The 14,969-nt window shown below is 40.4% G+C and overlaps 1 protein-coding gene across 1 annotated transcript in view; it reads right to left on the bottom strand.

The window, feature by feature from the left end:
* Positions 1-999: 999 nt before the first annotated feature.
* The window catches only part of LOC117939433 (sodium/potassium-transporting ATPase subunit alpha-1), a 31,732-nt gene continuing 17,762 nt past the window's right edge, over positions 1,000-14,969 (bottom strand). Inside the window, exons 8-23 of the mRNA XM_034864776.1 lie at positions 13,517-13,634; positions 13,128-13,396; positions 12,722-13,030; positions 10,777-10,911; positions 10,163-10,355; positions 9,867-10,042; positions 9,020-9,156; positions 8,666-8,816; positions 6,742-6,910; positions 6,421-6,575; positions 6,194-6,317; positions 3,462-3,607; positions 2,648-2,778; positions 2,100-2,201; positions 1,853-1,944; positions 1,000-1,349 (exon numbers count right to left, since the gene is read on the bottom strand). Of these exons, the coding sequence (XP_034720667.1) occupies positions 1,321-1,349; positions 1,853-1,944; positions 2,100-2,201; positions 2,648-2,778; positions 3,462-3,607; positions 6,194-6,317; positions 6,421-6,575; positions 6,742-6,910; positions 8,666-8,816; positions 9,020-9,156; positions 9,867-10,042; positions 10,163-10,355; positions 10,777-10,911; positions 12,722-13,030; positions 13,128-13,396; positions 13,517-13,634 (2,436 nt within the window). The 3' untranslated portion in view covers positions 1,000-1,320. The remainder of the gene's footprint in view (positions 1,350-1,852; positions 1,945-2,099; positions 2,202-2,647; positions 2,779-3,461; positions 3,608-6,193; positions 6,318-6,420; positions 6,576-6,741; positions 6,911-8,665; positions 8,817-9,019; positions 9,157-9,866; positions 10,043-10,162; positions 10,356-10,776; positions 10,912-12,721; positions 13,031-13,127; positions 13,397-13,516; positions 13,635-14,969) is intronic.

The following is a 14,969-nucleotide window of genomic DNA, read 5'->3' as shown; positions in this document are numbered from 1 at the left end:
AACTGGATAATGTCTAATTTAATTTTCTAATGTCCAACTTAACTTTACGTCTAACTTAACTTAATGTGTAACTTACTGTAACTTTGTCTAATTTAACTTTATAATGTCTAACTTACTGTAACTTTATGTCTAGTTTAACTTTATAATGTATAACTTAATGTAACTTTATGTCTAATTTAACTTTATGTCTAACTTACTGTAACTTTATGTCTAATTTAACTTTATAATGTTTAACTTAACTTTATGTCTAACTTACTGTAACTTTGTCTAATTTAACTTTATGTCTAACTTACTGTAACTTTGTCTAATTTAACTTTATAATGTCTAACTTACTGTAACTTTGTCTAATTTAACTTTATAATGTCCAACTTAACGTCTCCTTTTTGGAAGAAGTAACTGTAACTGAATACTTTTTTAAAGTAACTTGCCTAACAGTATTCTTGTCAGATTATGGTGTTTCTGTGAGGTCAGTTTTTTTGAAAAGGAGAGCTAATAACAGAACATGTTTATTCTACACTTCATATTGAAATTATAAAATAAAAATAAAAAATATTAAAATACAGAACATTAAAAAGTACCAGATACAAAATGTATTCCCAGAAGGTAATACTATTGTTAAAAATGGTTTCACCAACCACATATCTGCATTAAATTTCTTGATCTATAATGTAGAAGAGTTAAGTATTTATTAAGTATGTTATAACTTTGTATTCCTAGAGAAAACATCAAATGAAACTGAAGGTGTGGGTCCATAATCAACTGCATTTGTTTTAGATTGATAAATAATGATTAAGCATAGATTTTTACCATATATATATATATATATATATATATATATATATATATATATATATATATATATATATATATATATATATATATATATATATATATATATATATATATATATATATATATATATATATAGAGGTTTTGTATCCAAATATATCTTCACTTCAAGGACACAAACAAACACAATAAATGAGCACAGGAAACGTTTGTGGGACCTGACGAGCGCATTTTTATTGAACGTTTATAACTGTTAAAAACATGTATAAAATTGGTCCTGTTTCAGAAACAAGGCACGCATAGTCATGTCAATGTTCAGTGTTCATGTCATTATTAGCATTATCATTTGTCAACATCATCACGTTCCATCTCAGTATTTGTCTACTAGTAGTATCAAGCATTCCCTAATATAAAAACAAGTTCCAATTTTGTGTTTACAGAGGTTACATTTTTATTCCGAGCAGCAAGACAATATTCATGCAAAGACGGTGGTGGAGGAGGAGATGCGAGGTGACTGGACTGACAGGTCTTTTAATAGTAGGTCTCCCGTTCCACCCAACCTGGACACACGGAGTGGGAAAATTACAAGATGTTAAAGGCAACTTCTTGGGTAAAATGGAGTCTAAAGTATACAGAGGGATCACTAAACCTACTGTAGCTGCAAAAATAAAGGGAAAGTGATACATGGAAGAACCATTGCAGACTGTGGTACATTGTCAGTAAGTCCTGTACCAGTGTGTCACTTTACTGACATTCATTTTTTTTTTATTCTTTTTGTGACTGATCATGTCTTTATCTTGTTATTTTTTTACTTTATTTCAAAGCATGCAAGGAGACTGGATGCTAACAAAAGAGAGGACTAAGACTTAAGTTTCTCCACCCTCACTAACCACAAGAGTTATCCACAAGGCAGAGGGCGGTGGAGAGGAAAAACAAGAGACAAGTGGGGCAGAAGAGATGGAGAAGAAGGCAAGACAAAATGTGCGGGAAAAACAACAGCAGAGCGAGAGAGAAGATGGATAATAAAGGAGAAGATAATAAAAAGCACGGATTCTGGACTCACCCCCTGGGCTGCGTCTGAGGATCAGCTTACGGATTTCATCATAGATAAAGATGAGCAGGGAGTAGGGGAAGGCGCAGAACCACCAGTTAGGCCTGGAAAACACACCCAAAAAAAAAAAGAGATGAGAAACTGATCCAGTGCCCTGAGCCTGGATGAGCAATATGGGGTAGGTGGAGCGAGCACGGATTCAACTGGATCTGTGCGTGGCTTACTGGTGAATTGGGAGGTAGGTTGTTACTTTACTCACTTGAGAGGGTACATCCTGAGGGCGACGCCCATGCCCGGGCAGTAAGAGAGGAAGGCAGCCAGGGCGGTCTCCTCAAACAGCCCAAAGATCAGGATCTTGTTCCTGAAAGCACAAGGGGGGGGGGGGAACCATTAAGACCGAGTAGGTTCAGGGAAAATGAAACCTCAGACCTGAACAGCAGTTTGAGTGATTGAAAATAGCTAGGACTGTCCACAAAAATGATATGCTTCATCATCTCGGCGCCAGGATTTTTAACTGTTGAAACAAGGCACGGACACAAAGCACAGTCTGAAGTATATTTTAAATACACTTCGTATGGTTTAGAGCCCAAAATAAACACTGAAGTCATGTAGAGGTCTTCCTAGAAAAGCACAACAGCTAGTGTAATATGGAAAAGGAGGCGTGACAAATCGAAGACGGCACCTGTTTCAGTAGCAGAGGAGACACTTGGGGGGATTTTGTGAATAACTCCCAACGTAAACAGTTCAGAGTAGGACGAGCATACTGAGGTGCTTTAAATATATATACTGCTTGTTTGTAGTACTCACTTCATGCCCTGTTGGAAGACAGAGTTCCTCCTGGTCTTACAGATGATCAGATCGGCCCACTGGACGACGACAATACTGGCGAAGAAAGCGGTGTGGCATGTGAACTCCACGATCTTCCTCTGCTCGTAAGTCTGACGGGGAACACACACACGCGTCAGAAAACAGGTTTAACACACTTAGACTTCTCTTGATTGATTATTTTGGGAGGACTCCTGCGAGGAAACTGACATTTCCAGCATCAGTTTTAGCAAGAATACAGTATAGAAGAGAATATAAAGATAGTAATAATAACAACCCCCTCCACCACTAGCTATAAAAAGACAAAGACACTTACCATACATTTGCTATTAATTGTCAGTCAAAGTGTCCAGGTGTTTATGTGAGTCCAGGTGTGTGTGTGTGTGTGTATGTATGTATGTATGTATGTATGTATGTATGTATGTATGTATGTATGTATGTATGTATGTATGTATGTATGTATGCATGCATGCATGTATGTATGTATGCATGCATGTATGTATGCATGCATGTGTGTACGTACTGTATGTGTGTACGTACTGTATGTATATACTGTGTGTACTCTATGTATGCATGTATGTATGTGCTGTACATACTGTATGAATGTATGTATGTACTCTGTATGTACGTACGTACGTACGTACTGTACTGTATGTACTGTATGTTTGTATTTATTATCCTCTCTGCCCTATTTCCTTCACCCCCCCGAGTGAGGAGTTGTACGGTCTGATTGCATGAGGGACAAGGCCAGTGGTGAGGACCGAATTGTAACCTCTGTGCAGTAACGGTTACTGACCCACTGCTGTCCGTAGCTGTCCTCCAGATCGTTGATGTACTTGTTGTCCCAGTTCACTCGGATGCCCAGCAGGGTGGAGGGCAGGAAGCCGTTTTCAGCCAAGATCACAAAGTAGGTGAAGAATCCTGCCAGGGCCTGTATCATACCTGCAGGGAAGAGATGTGACTGGATGAAGTGGAGCTGGGCAATATATCGGCATTATATATCGATATCGTGATATGACACTAGATAACGATTTTGGATATCGTAATATGGCATAAGTGGTCTTTTTTTCCTGGTTTTAAAGGCTGCATTACAGTAAAGTGATGTCATGTTCTGAACTTACAAGATTGTTGTAACTATTCTATTATTTTCCTTTACCCACTTAGTCAATATATTCACATTACTGATGATTATTTATCAAAAATCTACCTCTGTAAAATGTTGTGAAGGCACCAATAGTCAACACTAATATCGTTGCAGTATCGATATCGAGGTATCAAAAAGAATCTTAATATATGATTTTTTTTTTCCCATATCGCCCAGCCCTAGGATGAAGGCATCAAGTCAAGAAGTCAAAATCTATTTGAGCGAGTCAAGGAATCCATCTGATATGTGATATTGATCTCTTTTGAGCAGTTTTAGCCGTGACTGAATGCAGTGACTGCAATGCAATGACTGAATAATCTTTTTTGGGTGGGGGGGGGACTAAATCATTTGATGAATAACTGAAATATAATAACTTAAATAAATTAGGCTGTCTTCTGCAAAATTAGAGGCCTAAAGGGAACTATATATATATATATATATATATATATATATATATATATATATATATATATATATATATATATATATATATATATATAATATTTTGATTTTAAGCTTCATACTTTTATTTTGGCGTTCTACTTGAACATGTTTACACGCCTTAATGTTCAAAAGACACGTTTTTGACACGCTCATACTGTCTGTCTGAACCAGTGGCGGCCGCTGGTCTTTCTTTCTGTTCTTTATATTATAGAAAACTATTTCAATAATATATACTATATAAGAATAATAATAACAACAACAGTAATTTATAATATCTGTGAGATGGTTTCATCAAGAAGCATGGCCAGCAGTACGTTTTCTTCGAGTCAGCCAGCTAACGTCATACCAGGAGAGCTAAAAAGACCTGTCACTTTCCCCTATCGTATGCACAAAATCAATCTTAGGCATTAATAAATCAATCAATCTTAGGCATTAATAAATCAATCTTAGGCATTAATAAATCAATGTTAGGTGTTGATCTGCCCTGCAGTTTAATTCTAGGTTTCTCCTCATAAGGAAGACTTTCAAACGGCTTTGTCATAATCAGGTTGACGATATTGTCTGCCATTGTGTGCCGTTCGCTAGCCGGCTAGTTCACCCCTACAACACTAGCCTAATTTACAGTATGAATGAATGAATGAATGAATGAATGAATGAATGAATGAACAAGCGATCTAACAAAACAATATAAACTCGAGGGAGGAAATGTGGGAATTAGGTTGAACTGAAACATGGAATGTGCTGTATATAATTGTATGAAATGTATGATGAAAATTGGCTAAGCAATTTCACCGAGCACATTCCAAGAAACCGGCTGCAGCAGTTCATCTATTAACAACACAACAACAACACAAAGTCCGCGATGGAACTGAGCTTGTGGAGTTTTGGTGACTTTTCACTTTACAAAATCACTGTCAATCCAAAGGAGACGCAGCCTTTCAACAGACCCTCCAATCATCACGCAGAAGCCCAGAGTCCAGTACACCCCACTCCTCCATACACCCACAGACACGCCGAGTGTCCGTGGGCGGGACTAATCACAGCATTTATCCAATGACCATCTAGTTATGAAGCACTTAAAAACACCGTTCAAAGCAGCGCCGCTGAAGTCCATGGACTGCACTGGGACGCTGTACGGGGCTGTATGAGAAGGACTGAACAAACTCGTCTTCCAGATGAACGTAGTCTAATGATTTTTAGTCTGCTCTGATTGGTCAGTGTTTGTGGCCCTTGGGCATCTGCGCTCTTAGGTCTCTGAACAGACGGGAATGACTGTCACGGGACTATGTATATAACATTAGTTTTTTTTACTGATGGTATCATCAGTATCTGAGTAAGGGTTGTATGCCTTTCTCTGCAGATTGATTGTTTTGAGACTTTTTACAGTATTTGGCTGTTTACACAGAAGTCGCTCCATTTTAAATGGCTGATGCCCTCACCAATATGCTACTCTGATTTGAATGGGAATGGCCTTAATATCCATTTTATTCCTCCGGACATGACCTGATTCTCTCACACACACACACACACACACACACACACACACACACACACACACACACACACACACACACACACACACACACACACACACACACACACACACACACACACACACACACACACACACACACACACACACACACACACACACACACACACACACACACACACACACACACACACACACACACACACACACACACACACACACACACACACACACCCACACACCCACACCCACACCCACACCCACACCCACACCGTATGAGCCTATTTCTAGTGCTTGCTACTGTTCTAGATATCTTAGACAACCCAGATAGTGACATGCCTTTCCAGTAAAATCTAACCAGGGGCCATGGACTGGTTGCGGTTTGATTTATCAGTGATCAGCGTAACTTGCTATGTTTGGACTTTTAATCACAAGTATATCTGTTTACCGATCTGTCCGTAGGCTATGCTGATGAGCCTTTCATTCACCAGTTTGTCTGTTTTGGGGTTTCTCGGCTGTCTCTTCATGATGTCGCTCTCGGCTGCTTCATAAGCCAGGGAGATGGCGGGGACCTGGGAGACAGGACACACTCAATGAGCACATGGACTTAGAGAACCTAGAATCAGAAATATGTGCCATTTTAGACATTTTGACAGCCAATGTTTCCATCTTTACCATGTCAGTTCCCAGGTCAATGCAGAGGATGGTGACGGTTCCCAGGGGCAGAGGGATGTTGGCGATGATGAAGAGGAGGAAGGGTGTGATTTCAGGGATGTTACTGGTCAGAGTGTAGGCGATGGACTTCTTCAAGTTGTCAAAGATCAGACGGCCTGACGAGAACATGAGACAAGTGCATACAGTCATTTTAATAACTTTTACCCTTCCGCTAAATACGAACATTGAAAATCCAGTGAAATCATATTCATTTCTTTGCTACATTTACAGTCATTCAGCTTAAAAAGCTTTAAGTGTATTCTGTTAAGTACAATCCGTTACCTTCTTCCACCCCGGTAACAATGGAGGCAAAGTTGTCGTCGAGCAGGATCATGTCAGCGGCCTGCTTGGAGACGTCAGATCCAGAGATCCCCATGGCGACGCCAATGTCGGCCTTCTTCAGAGCTGGAGAGTCGTTCACACCATCACCTGTCACAGCCACAATGGCTCCCTGCAGAGAGAAGAAAGAGGAGAAAATGGAAATTCTACTCACAAAGAGAAGGAAGAGTTATGTAAAAATGGTGAAAGAAATGTAAAAGGAGCAAAAATACACAAAATGTTTGACTCGAGCCGAGAGTGTCCATTGATTTGTGTGTGTATAAAAAAAAAAAAACGTATTATTCCAGTTAACAGACTTCCGCTTTTGAGAAAAGTCACCATATTTGCTTTTGAGTGGGATATATTGTAGCTGTGCCAAATACCATTTTTTTCTAAGTTTACCAGCGGCGTCGGACCATGGCGTCCCTCTCTCACTCCTCCAACCAGCTTCTTGAAAAGCTCGGCGTAGCAATGTATACGCATATCCAAAAACCTGTTGATATCCAATACTTGGATCATGTGTAAAAGTAGCTGTGTTTCTCCTTCTTATCGGCTCTCCAGCCGAGCAAACTGTCGGCTGGTTAGTCTGTGTACAGAAACCATAGCAACGCACAGAGATGTCCAAAGAATGCCTCTAAAACCCAATTAATACCAGAATACCCCACATGTCTTAATAAGAAAAAGCTCTATTCGGAATAAGGCCTTTTGTGGAATATCCATGACCTGTATTAAATTTGTAATATTGTCATATTCGGAGTAATGGTGGAATATTGGTGGGAATGTCAACATGCTCAATGTTACAACATGTAAACTACACGGACCAAAATTCATCTTCCCAATGCAGCAAATCTGTTCTACTTTAACTGGATACTATCATTTTTACCAGCTTTGTATAATAATGTGTGTACTCTCTAAAACTCAGATTAAAAACTAGACCGTAAAACTAGACAGTGCTGACAAGAATATAAACCAAGATTATGTTACTGTCTTGCCTACTTCTCAACTAAGATGTTTTCAGAAACATATTTTAGCGCACCGTTTGGCTGAAATATGATAGTTTGATAGGAAGTGGGCGCCGTTCCTGTTTTCCATATTGCAAAAAACAGAGGCTAAAATGTATTGATCTAAGTAATAAGTATAAGGTCAAAGAAATTCCTGTGTTGAGTTTGTGATTATTTGGCTAAAGATTTCTATTTCTTTCGTTCTACCTTGCGGACACACCCATTAAGCTTTATGCAAATGATTATGTAATTACATCAGTGAAAGACATTGTGTAGGTGAATTAAAGTTATTGGGCTCATAATATGAAACGTCAAACACAACTCATCACTGATCCCCCCCCCCCCATCCACACTCCTTCAGGAAACATGTGGGATGCGCTGCATTACTTTATGGTAATACGTTGTTGGAAGTCTAACACACAGAATGCACCTCAATAGTATTCTATTTGGTTATTTACCAATATATCTATTTTGGCAGAAATATATTATGCAGTCAGAGTTTTCTTAATTACAAAAAGAAGGCCAACAGTAATGTTTGCGGTTGCCCTTGATCAGGCGATACACAAACACATTTTTATAAATAAATAAAACCATACTCCACAACTCTAAACAGTCTACTGATGCACTCGTGAATATTTATGTGAGGTCACAGCTTGACAAATGCGATGCACGATTATTATTTCATCTTTCATCACACAAAAGTAATATTGTGGAAGTGTTAGGGGATAGGATCTTTAAATATTCACTCATGAATTTACACAGTAAGTCATTTAGTGAGGCCCATTCTGGGTTCATATGTATAACAGCATGGCTGTAGAGACTCATAAGGGCAGAGAAAAACCTCCTCCCCGACACATAACGCCTGCATACATTTGTGTAGTCCCCACCTGTCTCTGGCAGCCCTCCACAATGATCAGCTTCTGCTGCGGGGAAGTTCTGGCGAAAACAATCTCAGTGTGGTACTTCAGGATGTCGTCCAGCTGCTCCGGGGCCAGATCTTTCAGGTCTCCGCCGTGGATGACACAGGCCTTGGCATCTCTGGAAGGAACCCGAAGCCATTAGGTGGACTTGTAGTTGCACAGTCCCAGAATAATTAAAAACCTTTAGGACTTTTTGAAAACATGCGCCAAGTTGGCGTAACTTGAACACATTCAGAAGCAAATGGAACCTTAGGGTACAGTGCTTCAGATGTGTTTCCATGACAACTGGAGCTTCTTCGGGTTCCTCTGTATAGTCAGTACCTTGGGTTGACTTCGTTGACTGGGATGTTAAGACGCGCCGCAATGTCCTCAACAGTCTCGTTGCCTTCGGAGATGATGCCCACGCCCTTAGCGATGGCCTTGGCTGTGATTGGATGATCGCCTGTTACCATGATGACCTAGGACAAGGGGAACATTTGATCGAGCCTGGGGATTTCAGTCAAATTCTTCCATTATATTGTCATTTAAACAACCACTAAGAAGTACAGATTTATTATTATTAAGGCCATTTGGAGGACATACAAATTGTGTATTTATATTTTAAACAGAACTATTCCATTAATATTTTTTAATATAACCCCAATGTTGTCCTCGGGTCAAATTGACCCGTTTTCCTATTTCGATGTTCTTTTTAAGTACCAAATCACCCAAAAAAACATGATTGATTCAAGTAAAAATCTCTACTTTTATTCTCTCTCTTATTCAATTTTCTAGCATTTAAAAAAAAAAAATTGAAGTGGTTTTAAAATAGTATTGAGTAGAAGATGACGTATTCCAGTCTGTGATTAACCATCAACATCCATTCTTTTAATTTTAGTCTAAATTATTCTTAATTTCTGCTTTTCTAACCCAAACATTACGTATAGTTTCCTATAAATTATTTTATAGACCCTAAATTCCAAAACTAACTCTGAAGCTAAAGTTAATAAGTTAGTGTTAGTGTTGAAAAGGTCAAATAAAGTGACAAACGTTGAAATAAAAGTCAAAAGTGATGAAAAAAGGGACAAAAACATAAGTCATGAAAAAAAAAAAACATCAATTAAAAGCGTCAACAAAAGTGTAGATTTTCAATTTTGACCTTATACGGCTCCGGTTTATACGGCTTTACCTTGATTCCAGCGCTGCGGCATTTGCCCACAGCGTCGGGCACAGCAGCACGAGGAGGGTCGATCATGGACATGAGGCCGATGAAGCACAGGTTCTCAGTGGGGAAGTTCACCTCTTCAGTGTCAAAAGCAAAGTCCTCTGGGAACTGGTCGTCAGGCAGGTTGAAATGGCAGAAACCTGAAGAATAAGCCGTTTAGGATGGGAAATATTGCCCAATGAAGTGATTTTCAGAGGGGGGATTTGAGATTCTGCTCTATTAATTCACTCATGTCAATCCCAGCAGCCGTCCATCCTTACCCAGAACTCTCTCTCCCAGACCTCCCAGTTCCAGGTAGGCGTTCTGGAAAGCGTCTTTCAGCTCTTCGTCCAGAGGCTGCTCCTTGCCCTGAATCATGATGGTGGAGCAGCGGTCCAAAATCCTCTCTGGGGCACCTTTCATCACCAGCAGGTGCTTGGACTCCTCAGGGGTTTCATTTTTGTGAATGGAAAGCTAGGGAGCGCACGAGAAACAATAAAAACAGGTCGGTTTACACATTCAGGTGTTGATATGTGTGCTCATGTTTTCTCAATCTAAAGGGCCTGATTTGAGCAACGGTCGTTGTAAAGCATGAAACTGGAAGAGAGATGAACAAAAACGCAAGCAAGCAACAAACTACGTTGGGATTTCTTGAACTTTAAGCTTACGCTAAAGCCGAGAAGCCAATCCAATGATCTTTTTTTTAAGAATTATCAAAAATCATGAAGGTTAGCACAAAGACATTAAATATATGAAATTTCAAAACATCAAAAAAAAGTTGTGGAAATTAATATTTCTGTAACAGCACCTGAAAACAACATGACAAACAATTTGTCTCCACATACTGTATTTTTGATTTTAAAGAATGACATGAAGCTAGCTCCTTGTTCCTTACCTGGTACTTGTTAGTAGAGTTGAACGGGATCTCAGAAATCTTGGGGGTTTTATTTCTCATTTCCTGGACTGATCCGCAGCACAGCTCGATACATTTGAGCAGAGCCGACTCCGAGGCGTCCCCGGCCACGTCTCTCTGGTGGAGGAAGACGGAGAGGGAAGAGCATCAATCAGAGGCACAAAGTTAAGCGGGCTCAAGTCATAGTACAATTATTAAAGGCCAGTTATTTCATGGATTTAGGATACTGTGCATCCTGATTCCAAGTTCCCTTGGCTTAGGAATAAAAATACCCCCCCCCCCCCATATCATCACATACCCTTCTCCATACATTGAGATAGGCATGGGGAACTTTCCATGAGATCATCTCTCAATGCAAATCAGACCAACTATTAAGCTAACTGGATTAACAGCATGCCTATCTCTATGTATGGTGAAGGGTATGAGATGATGTGTGTGTGTGTGTGTGTGTGGGGGGGGGGGGGGTAGTTTAATTCCAAAGGCAAAAGGAACTTTATCAGGATGCATAGTATCCTAAATCCATGAAATACCTAAAACTATAACTAAAAATGTGTCTGCCTCTATGGGAATTTAACATATGGGTGCACTTACTTACGCCCCCTGTCTTTTAAGGAAAAAACATTTATTTATTTGTTTATTTATAGTACAATATTCAATCCCAAAGAAAATTGGTGTCCTTAAAAGGTTGGATTTTCCTACATTATTTTGAATTAAGGCATTAAGATCAATTTCCAAAATATGTTTAATATTTCAATCAGCTTTAGCATGGGTGTGTAAACTTTCTCAAGCCACTGTAATTGAGGACTGATTGCGGCAGTATTGTGGGTGCAATGTGATGGGTGGCATAAGAAAATGTAGTCATGATATTTTAAGGGAATATACAGTAGTGCTGATATAATGCACTACTGTATAATGCACTGCCTTGTATGTACAAGGCCTGGTAACCCCTGTAGTTGAGGGAAATAAACAGCAAAGTGTTAGCAGTGGAAACACGGGTAGCAACAGCCAACGGGAAAACTCCAACACTTGACCGATGGTGCAACTTCATCACTCACTTTTAGTTAATCAGGGACAGACTTTCACAATTATAGGGCTGGCGCCACTTTGCTGTGGTCCAGCCAAACATAATGAGAGAGACTGGTAATGAGAGCCATGATGCCAGCTAGACATTTACAGGTGAATTAACACACAGATTAATGTACACACACGGTGGACACCTGAGGCTGGGCTACCATGAAAATCTCAGAGCCAAGAGACATAAGACATCTTGGTGTGTGTGTTCTGTTTTGTTTTTCGGGGGGGGAGGTTGGAATAGCTATGTGGTTACGAAATGTGTTCACTGGTATAAACAGGAAAAACAAGCCTGTCGCTTGTAGTGGAAAAACGTCTCTATAAAAGGTATGATATTAAGATCCAAATCTGTGTATATGATTACAGGGAAACAAACATTCAAAAAGTAAAAAATTCACACAAAAGAAGACATGTGAAGTTAAGTATCTATTTGTATGATTCTTTTAAAATATTCATTCACACACACTTGTCTTTCATTTAGCACACTTGAACGTGTGTTGCAATTACTACAAATGAAGTAAAACTGACATTAGGGACAAAAGAACACTAGGGAAGAGAAACGCTTGTTTGCTTTAAGAGTAGTTTTCAAATTTTTAAAAAAGCGGCAAATTCAAATTAGCAAAATGAGTCAGCAGTACAGGACTTCTAAATCCAGCCCACATAAAGAGCACACAAACTAAAGACCTGGAACCACAACAAAAAAGGATGATGAAAGATAATATAGACTTCTGTTTTAAGTGCTAAGAGCTAAATTATTTCATAAAAAATGTTAGACAATTCATGTAAGAAAAGAAAAAAAAAAGGAATAGGAGGAAGAGAAAAGAAATTGCAGGGAAGACCAGGGTGAAAAAAGTACCTTCAGAATGGGAAGGTTGGTCTGCTCCGCCAGGAAGACGGCCCGGTTGCAGAGTCCAGCGATCCTGGCCAGGGCAGCCCAGGTAGCAGAGCTCCTGTCGAAGGAAGTCCCGCTCTGGTTCTCTGTGGTGTCGGCCTCGTGGATCTGGTTGTCGAACCACATGTGGGCCACGGTCATCCTGTTCTGGGTCAGGGTGCCGGTCTTGTCGGAGCAGATGGTGGAGGTGGAGCCCAGGGTCTCGACTGCTTCCAAGTTCTTCACCAGGCAGTTCTTCTTCGCCATACGCTTGGCAGTCAGGGTCAGACACACCTAGAGATGGAATCGCTCGGGTCAGTTCATGGCCGAGTCTTTTTTTTTTTTATTATCCGTAGTTTGACCTTTAATAAACGGAAACACCAGGACTCACAGTGACAGTAGCCAGGAGACCTTCTGGCACGTTGGCGACAATGATACCGATGAGGAAGATGACGGCCTCCAGCCAGCTGTATCCGAGGATGAGGGAGAGGACAAAGAAGGACACGCCAAGGAAGACAGCCACGCCGGTGATGATGTGGATGAAGTGCTCGATCTCGATTGAGATGGGGGTACGTCCAACTTCGAGTCCAGAGGCTAAAGTGGCGATTCGACCCATGACGGTGCGGTCTCCGGTGCTGATCACAATACCACGGGCGGTTCCTGTAGAAAGGATGATCGCATGGACATTATTTTTTTTACAAAACAGCAAACATCTCCGGTTTACTACGGAGCCTCTGTAGCCCAGTCTCTGAACGGCTGTGATGTATTCTGTTGTCATACCTTCAACACAGTTGGTGGAGAAGAAAGCTATGTTCCTGGTCTCCAGTGGGTTCTCATTGGAGAAGTCGGGAGTACGGGTCTGGGGCTCAGACTCGCCGGTCAGAGAGGAGTTGTCCACCTGAGGAATGAAACAGACTGTGATTGATGGAAGAAAGACAAACAGTGTATCCACATCCGCCTTAGGAAATTACATATATTTAAATAAAGAGGATGCCAAAAAGTTTCTTTCTCAGGAAGGAAACCCAAATCTCCCAATAATAACCCCTATTTCCTCTATGGATAAGACAGCTACTGAGGGGGGAGATTCAAGATTCCAGCAACGGCTAGATGAAGCAGAGGCAAGTGACAAGATGTAACAATGCACGACGCAGAGGCTTATGGAAAAAACAGGGGGAAATTCGGGTCAATTTTTGCTCTTGGGTGTTGTTAGTTAAAGACCCAAAATGGGCCACATACTTGTTTTTGTCCCCACAATAAGACTACCGATAGTCACATGAAAGGCATGAGTCCATTTATTTAAATAGTGACTGCAATTTACAGTCAGTTGACAATGAGATGTCAGCAATATGAACAAGGTGCTTGACATTGGTTGGTATTAATATGAAAAACATCCAAGAGTAAACGACTGTTTACATCTAGCACTCTGCTGAGGTCTTATGAGAGGAACAAAGTTCTAGAGGTTTAAGGCACTAACACATATATATATATATATATATATATATATATATATATATATATATATATATACATATATTTATATACTCGCCGCAGCCTACCTGGCGTGCACCAATGTGACGTCGCGTATTGTTTATACTCTCGTGGCGTTGTCGCAACACTAATTGCAATCTTCTTCTGAACAGAGGTGGCGCTAATGAGGAAAGGCTACCGAGTTTGCTATTTCTACGGACTAGAAGAAGAAGAAAAAGATCCACAACGATGGAACTGGCAGCAGCATTGACGTCAGCGTTTGATTGGGTGACCTATTTGGTGGGATCAAGCCTTTCATTCAATTCAATTTTATTTATAATAACAGTTATCTCACAGCGCTTTTCATTAAAGAGCAGGTCTAGACCGTACTCTGATGTTATGTACAGAAACCCAACAATCACCATAGAAGAACCCATCTTAGCCCAGTACAAAAGAGAGACTTGCAGTCACTCAGAGTCCTGGCATCCGGTTGCACTTGAACTCGTCCATGCCTCTGGTCGCGCACTTAAACTCTTGTAGCGCAGGCGAGATCTACGTCATTTTAAAGTGTGCCAGGTCGGCTGCGGCGACCGTTAAAAGCCTTAAAGCCCAGCAGCAGACTGAAACTAAAAAGGTCAAGGTACCCCCTCCCTTTCATGTTTTGATGGAGAAATGGTTTTCAGGATTAATTCTCTAGGACAGGGGTTCTCAACCTTTTGCAAGCTGGGCCCCCCCAAAGCTGGTTCATTGCAGTTGGGGCCCTAGT

Source organism: Etheostoma cragini, chromosome 24, assembly GCF_013103735.1.
Source record: "Etheostoma cragini isolate CJK2018 chromosome 24, CSU_Ecrag_1.0, whole genome shotgun sequence".
Lineage (NCBI taxonomy): Eukaryota > Metazoa > Chordata > Actinopteri > Perciformes > Percidae > Etheostoma > Etheostoma cragini.
The sequence above is the reverse complement of the archived record's forward strand: the minus strand, read 5'-3'. Positions and strand labels throughout refer to the sequence as shown.